Source organism: Sorex araneus, chromosome 6, assembly GCF_027595985.1.
Source record: "Sorex araneus isolate mSorAra2 chromosome 6, mSorAra2.pri, whole genome shotgun sequence".
Taxonomy (NCBI): domain Eukaryota; kingdom Metazoa; phylum Chordata; class Mammalia; order Eulipotyphla; family Soricidae; genus Sorex; species Sorex araneus.
In genome coordinates this window covers 151,492,436-151,514,968 of record NC_073307.1, presented here as the reverse complement: position 1 = coordinate 151,514,968, position 22,533 = coordinate 151,492,436, and the positions used below count along the sequence as shown (strand labels likewise).

General features: G+C 37.5%; 2 protein-coding genes across 2 annotated transcripts; both read right to left on the bottom strand.

Annotated features, from left to right (window-relative positions):
- Positions 1 to 409: 409 nt before the first annotated feature.
- LOC101544486 (olfactory receptor 4C11-like) lies at positions 410 to 1,342 on the bottom strand. Its single transcript, XM_004621611.2, has one exon. The coding sequence runs from the start codon at positions 1,340 to 1,342 to the stop codon at positions 410 to 412; it is 933 nt and encodes a 310-aa protein (XP_004621668.2).
- A 17,743-nt stretch (positions 1,343 to 19,085) lies between these two features.
- LOC101544225 (olfactory receptor 4P4-like) lies at positions 19,086 to 20,012 on the bottom strand. The gene has a single exon (XM_004621610.2). It carries the CDS (start codon positions 20,010 to 20,012, stop codon positions 19,086 to 19,088), a length of 927 nt encoding a protein of 308 aa, XP_004621667.2.
- Between the last annotated feature and the right edge of the window lie 2,521 nt (positions 20,013 to 22,533).

Sequence of the window (22,533 nt, the reverse complement as noted above, 5' to 3'; positions counted from 1 at the left end):
CCCATCTCTATAACAGAGTAACACATAACTCACTGCTTGCCCTGGGTCCTTCCTGTTTTTTGGAGGTGCTAGGAAGTAAGGGGAGCTGAGGCTTAGATTGAGAGAACAGATGCCCAGGACAAAAATATCATGTAGAGTCAAATGACTCCTAGGGTACAAAAGCCTAAAATTTGCTACAAGTCTTCCTGTGTCCATACAAAAGGACATGGCTCTGAATAAACTATACAAAGGACTCAAGGAGAAGAGAAAAACAATATTTACAAGTCAACAGAACACAAAGAAAGAAGGTACAAATAAACTCAGAGGAATGGCAGCACTGTGATGGGAACAACCCAGATAAACCTAAACTACCTGAGGCTATGTTATCCTACAAAATCCTAAGGTACATCCAAACAGACTTTTACAGAAATCACCATTTGTTATCTGAGACTAATTTCTTGTTCCATAATTTCCTCATGGCATTTTGCACTTCAGCATTTCTCAGTGTATAAATCAGAGGGTTGACCAAAGGGGTTCCTATTGTGTAGAATACAGATATCATCTTATCCATGGAGTAAGTTGTTGCAGGTCGAGTGTATATAAAAATGCATGGACCAAAAAACAAAACAACCACCATGATATGGGAGATGCAGGTGGACAGAGCCTTTCTCTTCGCCTCACCACTGTGCTTTCTTAAGGAATATAAAATGACAACATAGGAGCACATCAGCAGGACAAAACTCACTGTACAAATGGCCCCACTATTGGACACCAAGAGTACATTGACCATATATGTGTCAGCACAGGCAAGATTCAACAAGGGCTGTAAGTCACATACAAAGTGATCAATCACGTTAGGACCACAGAAAGGCAAGCTCAAGGCCAGAAAAATCTGAGCTAGAGAATGCACACAGGAGCCCACCCAGGCCACCGCCACCAGTGTTTTACACACTTGTCTATTCATGATGGTCATGTAGTGCAGGGGCTTACAGATGGCCACATAGCGGTCAAGAGCCATGATGATTAGGATGAAGATTTCCAGGCAGCCAAAGAAATGCAGTGAAAAGACTTGAAGTATGCACTCATTGAAAGAGATAGTGGCATTCTTCCGAAGTGAATCCACAATCATTCTGGGGGCTATGGAAGTAGAGAAGCAGGTGTCAGATAAGGACAAGTAGAAGAGGAAGAAGTACATGGGACTCCCAAGTGCTCTGCTGGTCTTGATGGTAGCTATAATCAGAAAGTTTCCCAGCAAAGTTCCCAAATAGAAAAATAAGAAAGTGACAAAAACTATTTTCTTTTTAACAGGATCCTGGGTCAAACCAAGCAGAATAAATTCAGTCACATTATTCTTCAATATCATGATTTCATAAATAATAAGATGTATTATGCAGTGGATTGCCTGCAAAAACAGAAATCATTTCATATTAGCAGTTGTGATTTCATGAACTTTCTTTAGAAAATTAAGTATTGTTCATTACAAATATTTTAATTTTTTTCTTTTGTTGGGGAGGCTCTTGTGCAGTTTTTGGAGATACAGGAGGCACTTTATGTAGTTCTCAGTCAACCGGTTTCTGGGGTTGATAAAACGACACTGCAGTGCCCAAGACCACCAGATCACTCTGGTGGTAGGCGGAGTTCACCATGCAATGGAACTTGTGACCCTCTAAGATGCCTATAATTTAATCAATAGTCACCTTTATTTATCAAAGAGATTTGCTTTTCTAAGAGATTCTTTTTTAGATCCCCTAAAACTTCCTTTGTAACTCACACTTAAATTCTTTCTTTATAGTATCCCTCTAATTATTGTATTTTACCCAAACTTGCCATTCTTTGTAGAACGTGTTCTAAGTTTTCCCAAGTTTCTTTTTAAAATTATTTTTCTTCGACATGAATGGTAGCTTTTAACTTACCTGAGTTTAGCATCCACATTGCCTTAATTCTTCTGAACTTGATACAAGAAGTTATTTAGCTTTTACTCAATTTTTATGTAGTCATGGAATGTCCAGAATCTACTGGATCCCTGAACTATCTCCCCAAGTACATAGTTTCTTAATAATTCACTTCAATATCCATTGAAGGGTTTTTAATGGCCACCCTGTGGTCACTGACTTTCACATCAACAGGTGAATAGCACAGTTCTTATATACTTCAATTTACATCCTTTGGAGCTTAGCAGAGTTTTGATTACTCTTACAATTTAATAAATACTAACATACATTTCCTCTTTAATAATATTAACTTAGTAACTTTACATATTCAACAAATCCTGGGTCTACTTTTGGAAGGTTTATCACTTGACACTTTAGATACAATGATATAATTGTCTGTTTACTATATAAACTAAAAATTACACCCCAGGCATATCTTGATTAATAACTTAACTCAATATATTACCATTATATCATTTATTGAAAATTATAATTTTGTGACTATATGATATGATCCAGTTCACAGAGTCCTACTCCAAATGCTTCTCAGAAAATATAAATATTTTTGTCATTACTTTTTGTTTGCTTGTTTGTTTTTTTTTGGAGGGATATGCTTTGTATAGTGTTTTCTCCTAACTCTGAATTCAGAAATAACTCTTGGTGGGGTTCAGAGAACCATAAGGAGTGCTGAGGATAGAACCATGCCAGCCATGCACAAGGTAAGCACTTACCCGCTGTACTATCACTCTGGTCCAATATAACATTACTTTGAAGTACACAGGATATTTAGTTTTTAATACATACCAATGAACATATGTGAATATGCTCTGGTAGAATATCTTAAATAACCTTATTTGCATTATTTTTCCCAGTTCTTTATTTTTTTTTTGGGGGGGGATGAGGGCAGGGGACTGAAGCAATGTAAGTTTTACTGAAATTTATATAGAAAGATAAGAGGGATTGTATATTTAAGAGAGAACACAAGCTTCTCTAGATTGGAAATAGGCAAAAGAAACATTGAGACAAACAAGTGAGCTCTGTGTTCAAGGGAGAACAGGGGCTTGAAAGAATAGCACTATTAGTTCCTTTTCTGAAAATTAAAGGACACCTTCTATTTGTAATTAGATGAAATAGGATATTGTTACTCTATAGTTTAGGCTTTTACAATTCAGAAGTTTAGCTTAAACATTCAGATATGAGACTATTTGGGGAGTAAATACCAGGTTTTGCATAAGACTAGAATATAATATCAATACCTTGTAGAGTATTAATATCTATTTAGCCCTCTCTCTTACTAAACTAGAAATTCAGACAGAATAATTATCCATAGAATATTTAATGTATAATTTAATCAATGGTCACCTTTATTTCATCAAGGAGATTTGCTTTTCTAAAAGATTCTTTCTTAGGTCCCCTAAACCTACCTTCCTAACTCACTCTTAACTTTTTTCTTTTAGTATCCCTCTAGTTATTGTGTTTTACCCAAACATGCCATACTTTGTAGAAGTTGTCCTAAGTTTTCCCAAGTTTCTTTTTAAACTTATTTTTCTTTGACATGAATGGTAGCTTTTAACTTACATGAGTTTAGCATCCACATTGCCTTGATTCTTCTAACTTGATACAAAAAGTTATTTAGCTTTTACTCAAATCTCAGACATGACTAACTGTAATTTATACTTTCCTGTCATTTTAGGTTTATGAAAACTAATAACCTATACTGTGATAAGTAGTGCATTAAAGCTGATACTTGAAGATGAAAAAGCTGACATACATCAGAAATTCATCTCAGTAGGTATTCTTACCTTTATTAGCCTTTTCTATATTTTCTACATTTTAATACCCATAGTTAGGACTTATTTTGTTTTGCTACTTTCTATGAAAAGCATTTGTGAACTTTTCCATTTTGCCATCTAAAGCAACTATAATACCCTTAGTACAATAAGTAAAGTATAATGTGTAATAAAATGCATCCTACTGTCACATAATAAAAATCACTTTAAAATATATTAAAACAGTTGAGTTCAAATGATTGCTTTACTTGACATGCATGCTAGCAGATTTTGTTCCAGTGTGTTACAAAGCAGGCAAACCAGAAACCCATAACTTTAAAGCCATGGTATTTCAATAATGTTTCAAGGTTTGAACTTTCTCTTTTCCTATTCTGCATATTTGTAAAGTCCAACTCTCCTCAACTTTTTGTTTTATCTTAATGCCTACACACAAACAAAGCAAGAAGAGACTCTTAGGACAAAAAGAAAGTAATACTGTCAAAAAGGTAAAAAAAAAAAAAAGATTCTACTTTACTTAAAAATTAGGGTGACATGTAATTTAATTTTCTTCTTACAGACATTTGCTTAAGCTATGTTTTGGGGCTCTTTTCATTCACTTCTGACCTGATCTCACTTGTAGATATGGGTAAGAAATACCTATTACTTTAATTATTAGTGGTAGCTTTTCAAAGTATGGAGATATATTCTATCATAGCACTGTAGCACTGTCATCCCGTTGTTCATCAATTTGCTCAAGCCGGCACCGGTAACATCTTCATTGTGGGACTTGTTACTGTTTTTGGCATATCGAATATGCCACGGGCAGCTTGCCAGTCTCTGCTATGCGGGCTGGATACTCTTGGTAGCTTGCTGGGCTCTCAGAGAGGAACAGAAGAATCAAACCTGGGTCGGCCGTGTGCAAGGCCAACGCTCTACCCGCTGTGCTATCGCTCCAGTCTATTCTATCTTCAGAGAAATTATTCAGTATGTCAGAATTTAATCTGCACAACTCCAGAAGAAAATTAGTCTTAAATTTTTTGCTTCAGTTGAGAAACTAGAAGGTAAGTCAAATGTCTTTTTCGCTAATCATTTCTCATTCCTAACCTACAAAAATAATCTTTATATTGCATTCCAATAAGTTCACATAAATCTAGCAAAATACATTCTAAATGCTTACAATGTGACAACACTGTGTAAAACTGAAAATATAGAGATGGCTAAGACAAAAATCCATAGATTCATTTGATTCATTCTACACAATTTTGTGCAGAATTTAGTAAAAAAGGAAAAGAATGAAAAACAGACTAAATTTACCAACAATTCAATTTTGTCTAAGATTGGTATGATATCAAATTAAACTACAAGCTGAAAAAATATTCACAATTAATGAATGTTCTATATACATGAGAGAAAATAATGAACATGCTTACTTTTCTCATAAAAATAATTTGATATTGAAAATATATAGCACGAAAATGATAGAAATAAGTTTTATGAACACATGCAAAGATTATTTCAATGGATTTTAAATAGTAAATAGTATATAATAATTTTTAAAAAGTACTCATTTCTTCCTATCTTAGAGAAAATGAGAAAAAAATTAGCAGCATATATTTAAATACATATTTGAATTATATTGGATTTTTCTGTAATAATACTTTTCTTTAAAATATATATATATATATCTTACCTGTTTGAGAACTTCAAGTTAGTGATAAGTCTTTGCATACCCTTTTAAAGCACTCATCCCATAGAATAACAGGAGGGTGGATCTGTTTTCCTATTGCTATAGGAACTTTTTCAAACATTATGATGTAAGATGCTAGTATCCCAGGGAACATTATTCCCAAAAGCTTATTTTCCATTGCTAATTAATCACAAATATCCTACATAGTATAATGAGTTGGATACTTACCCTAAGTATTTTAAGCTTCATCAGTAAATTGACTCTTTCCTCACCCCAAAGAAGCTTACAGTGCTCTTACAAGCACCCCTAATTGCCAAAGTTTATCTTTAATATTTTCTTTGTGCTTTAAGTCTCCTTTTCGCTACTGAATTCTCCAATCAGGCTGGGCATACTGACAAAGTCCAACCTTCTGGTAACTCTAGACTTTGCATTTGTAGTGAATTACTTGCTTTTCTCTTTCCCCTATAACCTTTGCATATATTACTATGGAGCAATGTTCTTTGCCTAAATTCAAAAAGACTTTACTGCTAAGCTCCTAATATCTGGGACCTCTGGATGAACCAAAGATAAGCAACAAAGCTATCCTGGCTAAAATGGACAGTCTAGAAAGCATACAACACAGTCCTGACCGTAATAACCTGTAGGACAGGACCCAGATGATAGGAAAGCTTAACCCGACAGAGGACTTAATCTGGGGTTTATGGTAAAAGCCCAGCCTGCTTTGCCCCTGGAGGCCAGAGAACTTAGTTTGGGAAACTATATTTCTTACTGTGTTTATCCAAATAACTACAAATAATAATAAGAAGTAAACTTGATTGTTTTAATATATATTAGCAGCAAGAGAAAGACAAAAAGCAACATAGCTACCTTATGCCTCCTAAGTGAATTTCTCAGTGTAGTCACAGACAGAGCATCTCCTGGAGTTAATCTCCCCATAAGAGCTGCCTCTGTCAAATTGGTTTACCTCTGTAAATGATCAATCACACCTACGCTCATTCCTCCACCTCAAACTACCTCAGATTTTGTATAAAGGCTATTCGGTTCTGAAATTAAACGGTGTGTATGACCATCAATTTGTGGTTCCCCCATCTCTTTGCTCCTATGCATGGGGAGGCAACTTGGCCAACCAAGTGTCTACCAAGGAACCCCGACCCCATCCTGACCACATTTTTACTCACAATGATTCATTTAAAATTCAATTTGTTCTTTTAGCCCACATGTAATAAGTTAATCCTCCTCAAACTTAGTCATCAAATAATAATAGAGTTTGGGAGCAACGAGTGCCTCAGGTTGACATGCATATACACATGAGAGCATGGATGGATGAAGTTGAGAGGGAGATGGAGAACAAGAAGAAGGAAAGAGTGTTTGGTGAAAGAAGTAACCGCTAAGAAATAACCAGGACCCATTCAGCACTCTTAGGTCTCTCTTCATTTGTTAGGAGACAAATGTTTGTAGTTATTGCAATTTATTTATAATTGCAATCTGGGAAAGATAGTATCATGTCTTGAAACCAGAAGAACACCCCCACCAAGAAAAAAAAGAAAAAGATTCACAGCAAATTATCTTAGAATTGGAATTTATACATATATAGATGTAAAAAATGTGTCTATGTGTATATATGGATACATATCCGTATATATATCATATTTTGAAAAATTCATTATTGTTTTTCTAATTCATATTAGAAAGAAAACCCTTAATAAGTAGTATATTTTGTAAACAACTTTGCTTCACCAAATATGTTGAATTCCTGCTATATACTAGGAGTTTATCATACTATTTAAGTTTTATTGTTTGCAGGTATGTCACAAAGTAGGAATTACCAGTAATTATTTCCTGTGAAAGAAAATAATATCTTGTGGAAGTTAGGTAAAGTACACAGCAAGGAAAAATTGAAAATTCTATATGGAGATCTATTCTTGTGGGGGTCCGTCCTGTCCAGCAGGGAGGACCCTTTGTGGGGTTGAGGAGGGGACGCAGCCGAATGAACAGACGCAGAGCCAGAGAGCAGCAAGAAGGAGGAGAGAGCTTTATTCCACTGGCAGCAACAGCATTTATACTTGTCTGCTGGGAGGCAGTGGTATGGTATACATGCCCAGACCCCCATACAAGCAGTAGTCAATCATAGATTGTGACATGTCCATTTATCATGTCAGGCACAGGTATCGATTAGTGTAAACAATGGCAGAACAGTAAGGTCAGTAAGGTCAGTAATGGCAACCTTGTTATGGGAATTTTAAGTAAGCCCCTGTTTGAGAAGAGCCAGACTGTCTTACTTGAAGATAAGAGCCAGGATTGTAAAATGGCTCCCTACATATTCTAATGACTCTTTTTTCATGGTTTGTCTGATTCCACTTTCCTGGCAGTATTCTAAATTTCACATTTTGTTGTGATAGAAAGGGAAGATGTTGAAACCAAGGTCCAAAGGTTAGCCATGGTATCTTAGATTGAAAGGAGTATAATTAATAGTAAAGAGTTGAGGACAGGTTGGAATTCTAGTAGCCACAAAACATTAAAGTAAACATATTAGGCAATTGGATGTAAGGTATGTTGGGTTTCAAGTCAGAGATATAAGCTAGACTTGTAACAATTACTATTAATGATAGTTTGCATAAAGATATTGTGTAAGATCATTTGGTTGATAATTTGGAAAATTGAACAGTAAAATTTAGACCTATGTAATATTTAAAAATCCCTAAAAACTCATGGAGCATGCTCAATATTCGAGAGTAAAATATCTAAAGGAGAATAATAGAAACCCCAGTAGTAGAATTTCAGCAAGAAGTTAGTATGCAAGAAGGCCTGGAACATACAAGTCTTGATTGAAATAACGAAAAAGAAGTGAAAAATTATAAAATTTTGCAAAAGAACCAGAAACTGGAAAATAGCTACTATGTCTTCTTCAATTCTTAAAAAGTTATATAAATGATGAAAACTCCCTGAATGTAGGGATTATGAATATCTGTTCTTTGATATTCTATACCATGGTATTAATAAGCAATAGTTCTTAAGCTGCATTATCAATCCTTGACTGATAAATCAAAAAAGTAAATTTTTTTTTAAGAATTTGAGACACATTTTATAACTATTTTTCTTAGAAAACGAAACCAATTGAGGAAATTTCTTTACTAAAAGAAGTACTTCTTTCTCAGAGTGAAAAAATAAGGTCAGATCTTGGAACACAGCAGTAGTGGGAGTCAAGTACAATAAGATTTTTATTAGATTGGATTATTATCATATAGGATGTGAGTTTTTATATGACACAGCATGGAATTATTTTTCAAAAATAGAGTTAACGCCTTTGTGCCGCCACGCGAGATCGACCCCAAAGGCAACTGAACCACTTTGGACACGAGCGGCGCCCCCCAAATGCTTCCAAACTGTGTGCTCAGAGCTACTGGCCCAGGCACTGCCAGCGGGGTATGGTCTTTTCTCTCTCAACTCTTTCTTTTTGAATGCAGCGAGGCAACAGCCGGTTTTTAGACTATGCAGGAAGCCCAGGAAAGCAGATGGGGCGGGACTTCCGGATCCGCCCTGTGCCGGCCGACATTTAAGCACAGAGCCATGTGGGGACGCTCTTTTGTGCCGCCATGCGAGTGATGCAATTACCAAAAGAATTTTCCCTGGACTTCATATAGAAATCCAAAAGCACACGGCTGCTATTGCAGCCGCGCGACCTAATATCTCTTGATTGCCTGCAACGTGTAAATGTTCCTTTTTAGCAGGCTTACCGTGGGGGGAAACTCCAAACAATAGTACTGAGTTTTTTGTTGAAGGGTAAAAGACTGTAGCAATAGAAATTTAGGCAGAATTTTCCCTGGACTTTATATAGAAACCCAAAACCTAATGTCATCTAATCATCAGCAATATGAAATGGTTTCTTTGTAATGGGTTGGACTTTGGGGGGACCATAATAGGGTTAAAGTTTGTAGAGAGTACTGAGTTTTTTGTTGAAGGGTAAAAGATTGTAGCAATAGAATTTTAGGCAGAATTTTCCCTGGACTTTATATAGAAACCCAAAACCTAATGTCATCTAATCATCAGCAATATGAAATGGTTCCTTTGTAATGGGTTGGACTTTGGGGGGACCATAATAGGGTTAAAGTTTGTAGTGACGTGTAATTTCTGGCTGTACTTTCCCTGGACTTTATACAGAAATTCAAAGCTGCGAGGCCGCTGCCATGGCCACGCGACCTAATGTCATTTAATCATAACCAATATGAAATGGTTCCTTTTTAACGGGTTGGACTTTGGTGGGAAATCCTAACAAGAATAATGAGTCTTTTGCTGAAATATTGAAGGCAATCAAAATGGTAGCCATCTCTATAGACTGAACTAAGCCATATCCCCATGTCGGCTGAGAAGAAATATCCTTCTTTCTCGGGAGGAAACGCGGCATGGCGTTAACCATAGTATGATGTCCATTAAGCTGACACGGACCTGGTGGCATGGGAATGGGATACAAGGGAATAAATTATTATGTACTTGGAACAGCGGGATGCTGGTGGAATCTTGATCCAGGGCCAATACCAGCGTATTACTTTTGGTTCCAGAAACTGCTGGCAGACATTCTACCAGACTATCAACTAAGCCAGAGCCCCACGCCGGCTGATGATGTGAAATAACCATCTTTTTCGGTTTTTTTTTTCCCTTTGTCAGGCAGCGTGGTGATTACTAAACAGGCGTGAACTCGGTGGCGCGGGATGAGGCAGGGGGGGGGGGGGGAAATAGAAAAGTTATGTAACAAACAGCGGGACTTAATATCTCTACATTCTCAGCAATGGAGAGCTATCAAATGCTTCCTTGACAGTGGGACTGTCTTTTCTTTTTTTGGGGGAAACCCTAACAACAATAGTGAGTTATGTGTTGAAACATGGAATGTAACCAAGATAAAGCGTAAACAAAGTGAAATTTATCACTTTCAAGGGCGGGGACTGGGGAGGCGGAAGGGGGCGGGAGGTATAATGGGGTGGTTGGTGATGGAATATGGGCACTGGTGAAGGGAAGGGTGTTTGAATATTGTATAACTGACATAATCCTGAGAACTATGTAACCCTCCACATGGCGACTCAATAAAATTTAAAAAAAAAGAAAATAAAAAAAATAAAAATAGAGTTAACCTTTGGTAAATATTTGCCATTTCTCTTGTGTTTATCCAAAGCATTCATTCTAAACACTGAAAGCTGGCAGTGCTCAGGAGCTACTACTGTCTCTGCACTCAGGAGTTCCTCAACACCAGCTCTGGAAACCAAACGGAAAGATTTATGCAGATGAATCCTATTTGCCTCATGAAAATGCTAAAATGAGTCACACAACTTCACCTACCGGGCCCTTATTCTATTGTTGTTGCATGTGGGAGTTCGTTGTTCTTTATTTTAACAGTGAACTTTGCTTTTTGGCTGAGCAGGAACAATTCCTCCATTCAAAATATATGAGATTGAAGTAGTGAGCATATGGCTCCTAGGTGATCAAAAACCACTTATCCTAGGTTGCCACGAATGGATAAATGACCTCATAGCAAATGGGATACAAAAAAAAATACTTTATTTGAATACTAAGAAAAATATTTTCCCCAAAAATAGCCTGTCTTGATGATAAACTTTTTTTTTTTTTTTTTTTTTTTTTTTGCTTTTTGGGTCACACCTGGCAATGCACAGAGGTTACTCCTGGCTCTGCACTCAGGAATTACCCCTGGCTGTGCTCAGGGGGCCATATGGGATGCTGGGATTTGAACCTGGGTCGGCCACGTGCAAGGCAAGCGCCCTACCCGCTGTGCTATCTCTCCAGCCCCGTTGATGATAAACTTAACGGTCCAGTCTATAATATCTATAATCTTGTTTCAAGTAGACAGAAGCCCCCCAAAATTAGAGATGACATAAGAAGAGAAAACAGAGCCAAGATACAAGCAGAAGAAATTCATCCTTTGAATAAAAGCTAATTCTACTCTAGACTTTATCCATTTTACACTGCCTTACCTTCCTTTATTTGTTTTATATTCTCATTTTTTAATAATTTTATTCAAATAATAAATAGTTGTAAACTTATGCATAACCACCTCCTCTCCTAAAGAAAAAAAACTGTTACCTTGTATCACATGTTATCCTATTGATCTTCAATTTGCTGGAGCGGGCTCCAGTAATATCTCTATTTCCCCCTGTTGTGCTAGTGAAGCCCAATGGTATCTGCTAGCTGCAGGAACAGGAAGACCCTCAAACTGTTCATTCAGGGTTTTGATGCAGAAGTCTGACCATCTTATAGGTGGGCGGTCATGCAGTATTTTGACATCCCATGGAATCCAGTTGGTAACAGCTCTTTTCAGTGGTTGTCTCTGAATCGCATTACGTGTCCGGCCCATCTTATTTTTATTCCTTGGCAAATGAGACAGCGTCCCTGACCATTGACGGAGGTCAGAACTCCAATTCCTTCTCTCACTTGAGTGAAACGTGATACTCCAAGCATAGCTCTTTCAATTCATTATTGGGATACCCGAATAGCATTCTCATCCTGTTTTCATAGGGCCCAGGTCTCTGAGGTGTATGGTAGTGCAGGGATAATGGTGGAGTCAAAAAATGTGCCCAGAAGAGAGTTTCTTTGTCCTCTTAACCACCTCTTTGATGCTCTTGAAGGTGTTGCATGCTGCTCTCTTCCTCCTGTACAGTTCTGGCGTCAAGTCATTCCTCCTGTTGAGTTCTCGACCCAGGTACACATAGCTGCTGCATTCAAGATGTTCATTTTGTTGAGAGCAAATGGAACATCAGGGACTAGTTTGTTTTTCATGAGCATTGCTTTGGTGAGATTCAGCTACAGTCTGGCCTTTCCACAGTACCGGTCAAAGTTGACTAGCATTTGTGCCGTTTGGCTAATATTTGGTGTTGTAAGAACCATGTCCTAGAAAATGGTGGACACCACGTGGGCACTGGTGCTGCTGCCGCTGCTATCTTCCCTGTAGAAAGAAAGCGCTGGGAGAGAAAATCCTTCCCCATCCCTGGGCGGTATGCGGTCGTAACTCAGCTCATAGTCTAGATGCATTTGTATAAGTCTCTGGGTGCCAAAATGGGTTAGTAGACCTCCCGGATCATAGTCTTTAAACCTTTAAGGAGCAGAGGGGCCGTGTCATCTGCGGCTGTTCTGGATCTCATCTGGGCCGAGGGCGTGAACTCACAACCCAGAGGTACTCGCTTTGTAGTGACATGGTGCGTAAGAGATCATGGGATGGGGGTGTTACCGGCATGCCCTTAGTAGACATCCAGGAGGTCTACTAACCCATTTTGGCACCCAGAGACTTATACAAATGCATCTTGACTGTAAACTGAGCTAAAAGAACAGAAATCCAAAACCGCGAGGCCCTATAATCTTCATTCTCAGCCACAGAAAACAAACTATCAAATGATGCCTTTTTAGCAGGTTTGATTGTTGGGGGAAAATTCCAAATAATAATAGCTCTCTGTGAAATATTAAATGTATCCAAAGTATAGAGAGAATAAAGTGAAGATCACTGGCCACTCAGTTGCGGGGGGATGGAGGGGGATATATTGGGGTTCTTGTTGGGGGAGCAGGGGCACTGGTGGAGGGATGGGAGTTTGATCATTATATGACCGAGACTTAAACCTTAAAGCTTTGTAACTTTTGTCACGGTGATTCAATAAAATGAAATTAAAAAAAAAAAGAACCATATCATCAGCAAAGTGCAGGTAGTGTAGTTGCCGACCGTCTATCTTCATTCCCATTCCTTCTCATTCCAGGTATCACATGACGTTCTCGAGGGTGACACTGAAGAGTTTTGGGGAAATGATATCACCCTGCCGAGCCCCTCTCTTTACATCAATGATCACTTCATTGTAGAATGGTGAGATCCTGGTGGTGAATCCATAATACAGCTCGCAGAGGATCTTGATGTACTTAGTTCGAATGCCCTGTTTGACTAAGGCTTTGATGACTGCTTCAGTCTCAACAGAATCAAAGGACTTCTTTAAATCAATGAATATTAGACAGAGCATCATTTCAAACTCTCGGAAATTCAATGAGCTTGGTCACTGTATGGATATGATTGATCATGCTGAGTCCTTTTCGGAACCCAGCTTGCTCACATCGTTGTCCTTTGTCTAATGTGCTGCCTATTCTATTCAGGATGACTCGAGTGAACAATTTGTAGATGATGGACAAGAGGCAGATTGGGAGATAGTTGCCAATGTTGTGGATGTCTCCCTTCTTGTACAACAGAATGGTCCTGCTGGTTTTCCATTGGGATGGAACCTTGCATTCAGACAGATAGCATGTGAAGTACCGAGCCAGCGTATTGATGAGTACTGGTGGCAGATTCCTCAGGTGATGAGTACTTGTGCAGACCAGGTGTTGTATGTGTCTTTACTGATGAAGTGATGTGTCGGATTTCGGAAAGGAGGAGGTTGGGAACGACATCTTCATCCTTCAGAATTTGGTATGAGGGCAGGTATTGAAGAGATCTGACTATAAGTCATCAATAATCCTCTCCATTGCCCTTCTGGAAGATGTGATAGATCCACCAGGATGTCGGAGGGCAATCATTTTGGTTTTATAGTTGGCAAAGGACAGGCGAGTGTTGTGAATACTTTTCCCAGCTTCTGCCGTATGGAACAACATTGCTGTTCCTCTCGCATTGAGGTCTTCTTTTATCAATTCTCTGCACAGCTTTGTGAGCTCAGACATTATCTTGTGGTTGTCTGAGTTTCGTGCCAAGCCACTTTGGTGAATGAGCTGGAGAGTTTCTGAAGATAGGCATATGTTTGTGGCTTTCCCACACTTGGCATTCTTCGAGCAGTCATGGAGGTGCTGAACCAGTCGATCGTATTTCTCATCGATTTTTTTTCTTATTTTTTTTTTAGTCTTTTCATATACTGATCAAACCCCATCCCTTCACCAGTGCACATGTTCCACCACCAAGAACCCCAATATACCCTCCTTCCTACACACACCCCCACCTGAGTGGCTAATGATCTTCACTTTATTCTCTCTACACTTTGAATACATTCAATATTTCAACAGAGAACTCACAATTATTATTTGCACTTTTCCCTCAACAATCCAACCTGCTGAAAAGGCATCATTCTATAATTTGTTTTCCATTGCTGAGAATAAAGATTATATGAGCTCGCATGGCCGCGACAGCACGATTTTGGATTTTGAATATTTTAGCTCAGTTCACAGTCTAGATGCATTTCTAAAAAAAGCTGCTGGGTGCCAAAATCGGTTTGTAGACCTCACGGATCATAGTCTTTAGGAAGCAGGGGGCCATTTCATGTGCGGCTGCTCCGGATCTCATCTGGGCAGCTCTTCATCGATGTTGTCAGAACATAGTCTCCTGAGCACCGCTGGCAGTGATCACTAAGCACGAGCTGGGAGCTGGGAGTAGCACTCAAGCACCACCGGATATACCTCAAAACCAAAACCAACCCTGTAGGATACCATTGGTTTGTCCTTTCTCCCTTACCACGGGGAGCTTAAGTTTATCAGGTTACACCCATCACAGTGCTCCCAAGTCAGTCCCTTTCCTTTGCTTATCTGTAAACTCTTCTCCGTGCTCTCTTCCCCAATCAGTCTATCACTTTTTCCCCCTAATCAGACTCTGTTAACTTGTAAGGTCAGATCCTTCTAAGGACACTTGGCTTGTATTTATGAGTGAAATATTGCCTTTCTCCTCTCCTTATGTCTTTTTGCATAGTTTACTTTAAAACAATGTCCTATTTGTATAGACACAGGGAGACAGTTAATATTATGCATTTGTAACTGGGAGTTAATTGACTTTGAATACTATTCACTCCTGGGTATCTGTTTTCTCAACTTAAGCCTCAGTTGCACTTAGTTCATAGCACCCCAAAAGCAGGGTCCCTATGTGGGACTGGATGGACCCAGGGAAAGCTGCGAACTACCCTGACATCAAAATGGGCCAGGCAAAAGCATCACAATACTTAACTATAAGTTACGAGCATGGGCATGGATAAATTCTGTCATGCTACAAAAAGTAACGGCAACATTAGGACCCTCCTAGGGTTAGGAAAGACTAATCTGGCCTGAGCACTGTAGTCTGGTATCTATAGCGAGATGGCCCCAGGAGAGCAATCCTATAAGCTTAATGTATCTCTTACTGTGTCCATACAAGATGCCTAATATTGTGAATGTATGTTTGTTGGACTAAGAAAAGGAGAAACACATATATAGATGAAATTTCACTCTGGGGAGGGTCAACTTCCTGAATGAGAATTTCTCCTAGAAGCAGCTTCCCCTGAGGGAAGGACTGTACCTCTGTTGATTGGATGACCAAACCTATGTGTAATTGTTACCCCAACCCCTCATGATTGGGGATTTAACTAAGGCTGTGAGAGAGGTCTGGGGAGGAAGAAGCAGAAGGAGAAATACCAAGGAGCAAGATCCAAGAGGAGGGGGATCAGGGAAGGGGGATCCAAGGAGGAAGAGATTAGAGATGGGAATGGAATAAACTGTCACTGACACCAACCAGCCTGGCCCTTATTCCCTCCTTTGTTCACCCATCACCATTGGCCACCCCTGGGTCAGGGAAGCAGTACAAGATCACCGTACACAGATGGTGAGACAGAGAGAGCTGCCAAGGCACTTCTTAATTTATTTTTTGATTACACAGAAAACAAACCAAAAATTATCTGATGTTGGTATATTCACAGAGTTAATAATAGTAAAGATCAGGGGCAGCATGATTCTTCAGTTAGGAATTGTAATTAGGAAAATGTTGGGCTAGAATCACCCAAGTTTATGCTTCTTATATCCAAAAAAAACCAAAAACAAAAACAAAAAAACATGGACTTCCATTCACAAATGTTCCCTGGCTCTCCATTTGCTCAAACTAACATTTCTCCAACTAGGCTTATCATTTGAAATCACAAGTTCGGAAATTTTTAGCAGAGAACATTATAGTTTGTATTTCAGACTCTAACAACCAGGGTTTAAGAGTGTACCCAAAAATAGGTGTTTTCAACATAGATTAGTAATTTTTAGACAGTGTCTCCAGGGTCATAGATTTGGATATACTGTTATCAATGATATTTGATGTTGTAAGAATGAAAGATATATATGAGTCAGTGGAATCTACAGAGTGCTGACTTTGGATATATCTACCCATCTCATGTCCCTTGGATTTGTTAATCAATACAAAGAGATATAAATTAAAAGTTAATTTTTAAAGCTATAGAAATAAATAGCATCTATTTTATTGCTTTTCTGCTTTTCTCCACATCAATCTTTCCTATATATATATATATATATGTATATATATATATATATATATATTTATATTTGCTTTTTGGGTCGCAATGCACAGGGGTAACTCCTGGATCTGCACTCAGAAATCACCCCTGTCAGTGCTCAGGGGACGACATGAGATGCTGGGAATCGAACCCGGGTCATCCGCATGCAAGGCAAATGCCCTATCCGCTGTCCTATTGCTCCAGCCCCTTCTTTATATATTTTCACTAATTTCTTGACCAGGAGGGATGAGTAAAGCCCTGAAATCCCTAAAAATACAAAAACTTATGAACTCATTAATCTTTAAGGTTAAAGAGTAGAATATACGAAATAGTATAAATGGTCTATCTATAAAAGTTCCGCAAAGTCAAATTCAGTAAGAGGTGTTCATAGTAACTTCTCTTGGTTCCTTTAAAAGAGGTAACCAAAAATAATGAAAACTCAAACTCCCCCAGTTTCCATGGCTATTACTTTGGGACATTCAAGTTTTTATTCCATGTACATAAGGCTACAATTCTGCCTGTCCCCTTTATAGTTTGATAATGGTGCTGTTACAAGATGACAATGTGATATTGTAAACTTCCTAAATATACATCAATTAAAGAGTTAAAAAATAATTCTTAGAATTAAATGTGTCCATTCAATTATAGACATTTCATTCACCTTCCCCATCTTGAATAGACCAACCAGAAATTAACCAGTAGATCAATTTCAAAATTAAATCCTGACTTAATATTCCTCTTCTTTTCATTTTTTATAATAAAGCACTTGTTACCTGTTATGTTCTGAGGTCTCATTTCTTTCACACACCTCTATTTTCTTTGAAGAGAGAAACTAATATCAAAATTTATATTCAGTTATCTCAAATTTCTGAAAATATATTCCAAAACCTTAAAACATGGATCTATGTGAATTCAAGGGACAATAATTCTACAAGTATGAAAAATCAATCTTGTACTAAGGACTACTGTGAATAGGATAATAACTAAATTGTTTCACTCATATGTAAAATATAATGGATTTTCCTTGGGTGTATCTTAGTCTAGTGGATGACTCTTGATCTCAGAGACCCCTTCAATACACAAATCTCAGAGTAATTTTGGCATTGCTTTATTTTATTGTAATGTAAATTCAAGAAAATAAAAGGGCTTATGAATTGAGTTCTATGAATCAAGAGAATATCTCAACCTATGAAATATGATTAATTCCATGCCTCATTTTTCATTTGAGTAGTCCCTCTTATTCTTATATGTGTTTACTGTATTTTGATGGACTGCTTAAGGTAAGATTAAAAAGTTTGAATATTATATAAAAGCCTCAACATATTTTTATACACTGAACTGTGAGGATTAATAAAATGTTGGCAAGCAATAGACATCTCTTTAGCTTTGTGTTATTCAGAACTTGGAGTTTTTCAAAATGGCAGATTTTTCCATGCTGTACAATTACAATGAAAATTTGCATATATATTCCTAAAATACCAATACATGTTTTTAAAATATGTTTAATATTCAGTTAAAATACTTAATTCTCTGGAATTTTGGGTATATTTTTTCAGTCTTATTCATTATATCTGGGTACAGAATCAACATTGTCTAGATTTCATATTTGAACTCTACATGTTCATATGATGAATTAGGATGTACATGATCAGACTGATTATTTTTATGGAATTAATAAAGGTCTCCACTGAGTTGCCTTACTGTAGAAATATGCACTTATAGTTCATGTATTACAGAACATAAATGTGTAAAGTTTTGATGTTCTTCTACATGATAATAGCAGCTATTAGCAATTTACTCTAAAACTTTAGTCTCTTCTATTGACCGTTTGTAGTGTATGACACACCAGAATAGTTGCCTTTAGTCGAGTACAAAGGCTGATTATAGTCATTTCAAAGCTTATAACTAGAATAATTACATTGCATTTTTCTAGAGACATGATTTGCTCATTGAAATTGATCAATTATACAACTTGAAGTGTTTGGGGCATTGCTTTCTTTTATTGCAATTTAAACTCAAAGAACAAGAAAAGAAAATGGAAGTGCTTGGTTCCTCTAACTATAAGAGTTTGCTCAGTGAACATACCTGTATTTAAGAGCACATCATCTGTCAAACTACAGTGTTTACAATTTGCCATGATGAAAAGGCTATCAGACCCACTGTAACTGTATATGGAAAACAGAATGTTTAGGGTGTTAGGCGAGTTCTAGAATGTCGGAGCCCAGAGGAGCCAGAGATGGTCTGATCCACTCTAAACAATCTCAGAAAAGTACAGGAACCAAAACAGGGTTGAGGAGGAATAGAAAAGGAGAATGAATAAGAGTGAGGAGCCTTGTCATTTCAAGGTGTGGGCTATGTGACATAGCAGGTCCTTACCCCCCACTACCTTAGTGTTCGTTGACATGTTGACATGAATAGTTCTGTGATAAGATCAAGTTCTGTGAAGAGCTGAGACACCGGCCCTTCATTTCCCTTCCAGCTGTTTGTCTCGGCACCACACTCTCCTCATGGCATTTTTCATGTCTGTGTTTCTCAGTGTGTAGATGAGGGGGTTGAACATGGGAGCGATCATGGTGTAAAAGAGCGCAAAGACCTTGTCATTGCTGACAGAATCCGCTGTGGGGACATAGGTGAAGATGAGGGGCAAAAAAAACATGAAGACCACAGTGATGTGCGATCCGCAGGTGGAGAGGGCTTTGCGGCAGCTCTGGGAGGAGTGTGACCTCAAGCTGGACAGGATGATGATGTAAGAAATGACTAAGGCGATAAAGGTCAGGATGGACGACACTCCTGTGGTGGTGATGAACACAATCACCAGCACACTGGTATCCGTGCAGGCCAGCTTCAACAAGGGATATATGTCGCAGAAATAGTGGTCTATCTGATTGGGACCGCAGAAGGGAAGTTCAATAATAATCAGGACTTGCATAATTGAGTGGACAAATGCTCCAATGATGGAAACCATTAAAAGGACATAGCACATGTGTCTGCTCATGAGGTACATGTAATGGAGTGGCTTGCAGATGGCCGCATAACGGTCATAGGCCATGGCCACCAATATAAAGATTTCAGAGGCACCGAAGAAATGGGCATAAAACATCTGGGCCATGCAGCTGTTGTAGGAGATGGTCTTCTTCTGGGCCAGTAGGTCTGTGATCAGTTTGGGAGCTACCGTGGAGGTGAAGCAGACGTCCATGAAGGACAAGTAACTGAGGAAAAAGTACATGGGCTGTTCACTGAGGCGACTTCCTCTGATGGTGAGGAGGATGAGCAGGTTTCCAGAGAGAATTGCAAAGTAGCAAAGCGAGAACAGCACAAAGCAGGCGACCTCCACATCCTGGTCACTAAAAAGTCCCAGGAGGATAAATTCAGTGACATTTGCATGTTCCATTGTTTCTGTGTGTTTGATCATTGAGATGGGGCTATTAATATTCTGAATCACTCAGCTTTCCAAAGCATTGATCTATTTAAAGTCATTCACTTACTCAATACCTATATCTTTATTGTTTATAAAAATTAAAATAATAATTGGTGCTAAATATACGGCAAGAATTCAATGTACTGGGCACACAAATGAAGTATCCTTACTTCAGCTTGTATGTAGTTGCAGTAATTATAGTATGATTATTGCAATTGTGATAAACACCACTGATGAACACTTACCATGAACACAGGATAGATGATAGATGTTTTTGAAATGCAATGTACTTTTCTGGCCATTTTAAATACCATTTTCAAGCTACTGTGTTTATGGCTTGCGTGTACATGGCAGCATTAAGCTTTCTTCAAGAGCATTAAATTATAATTCTCAATCCTTGTTAGCAAATCTGTGCTAAGTTCTCAAAATTCTCTAGTGTCATTAGATTTCAGTCAGCATATAGCTGTAAATATCGAATCTCTGAGTCACAATTTCACCAAGTGTCTTTCGTCCTTTCCATTAACCTTATATAGCAGAAAATGTTGCTCTATTGCATGATCCCTTCCGTTAACAACTTTTAAGAATTTACCTTATTTTAGGGTTCTCTGACTACTCTGGACTTCTCTGCATATTTTGGTTTTGGTCACAGTCTTTTGCATTTCCTTCAGAACAGTACTCTTGGAGAGACCAATTGTCTTCAGAAAATCTTATTATCCAATCTGCTTTACCATATGTCTTTTTAAATAGAAACACTTCCAGACTTTTCCAAGCTCATTGTACATTCAGAGGGCCAATTCTGGTATCTAAGTTTAAAAAAAAAATAAGTATTTTTGGGGTGCAAAATACTATACCACAGGCACATGTGTGGCCTCTCCGTTGCTGAATGCCCATGATCCCAGAGGCCATCTAATTGCCTTTGGCACCAGCAGCTTCTTACACAAATGTCTCCAGACTATGAAATAAGCCATTGTCCCATGCTGCCCCAGGAGGGGAAAGGTTTTTCTCTCTTGGCTTTTCCTTTCCAGGGGTCCCAGTGTGGCAACATCCGTCTTATAAGGCCCACTAAAGAGAGGTACGCGCTTGCAATGATGAAATTTTTGGCAGAAATTTCCCTGTAATTACTAAAGTACATAAATCCAAAACTGTATATCTCTTAATTCTCAGCAAGGGAAAACAAATTTCAATTTTGGGGGGAGAATTCTAAATAATTATGGCGAGTTTTATGTAGAAATTCTGAATGTAATCAAAGTAAAGAGAAAGTAAAGTGAAAATTATCTGCTACACAGGAGGGAGGTGGGGGTGGGATGGGAGGTATACTGGGGTTCTTGGTGGTGGAACATGGGCACTGGTGAAGGGATAAGTGTTTGAACATTGTATCACTGAGACTAAAGACTGAAATCTTTATAAATTTTCACATGGTGATTCAGTAAAAAATTAAAAAAGAATACTATGTCACATCTTGTAATTTCCACTATATGATGTGTAACAATATTAGTAAACACGAAAAGCTCATTTTCATAAAAAAATGTTATGTGTACATAAAAGCTGTCAGCCTATTGAAAAGGTTTTTACTGAAATTGATCACTGATATATACTGTATGTAAGCCTAAGATTATTTTACATATATACCCACTTTTCACACAAAAAATATGCTTACTAATATTTTAGTGAGTTCTTGAATTTATAATTTTTAAAATTTCTATACCCTGAGTAACAAGTGGTGATTCACGTCTTGAAAGATTCTGAAAGTATCACTCTTATAAGCAAAATTCCAATTTCATTGAAGGTGTGATGTAATATTTTTAATTTAAAAAGTTAAAGGTTATTTTAGCTGTGTGTTTTTCATCCTTAAACTATAATTCCCATTTTGAAAATAAAATTCAAAGAAATATAAAAGACCAAAACAATGATAAACATATAGCATATTTATATTTAGAAAAGATAAATATATAAACCATAAATTCTCAGCAAACTTATCCTTACATTAGATAATGAAAGAAGACTTTTAATAAAATTTGAAGAGTTTATTCTAAGTTTAATATTCAGAATATTTAAGATAAGATTTTAATAAGAATAGGAAAGAATAAGAATATATTCTCAATTTGAAATTTGTATAAATATATGTCAATGAAAGGAATGAGTAAAAACCAATTACTGAAAAGGATAATCAATGGAAATACAATATATACGAATGTATTGTTTTGAAGTTGATAGGAAAGTTGAACATCAAATTACCTAACTGTTGGTGGACTACATCTGTCTTTGGAAAAAACAAATGATCATATGTCACAAATTGATAATCTCTCTGTGAAAAATAAATACATAATAAAGTTATAATTCTTTACTGAAAGATACAAATAAACAAAATGAAATTAGAAAAATCACGTTGTAACTTTCATCACTGTATCACTGTATAACTTTCATATAAAAATAAATAAAACTACAGAAAACCATGTAATTTCTGTATATACTGTTTTATTTTGCTTTGTTTTGT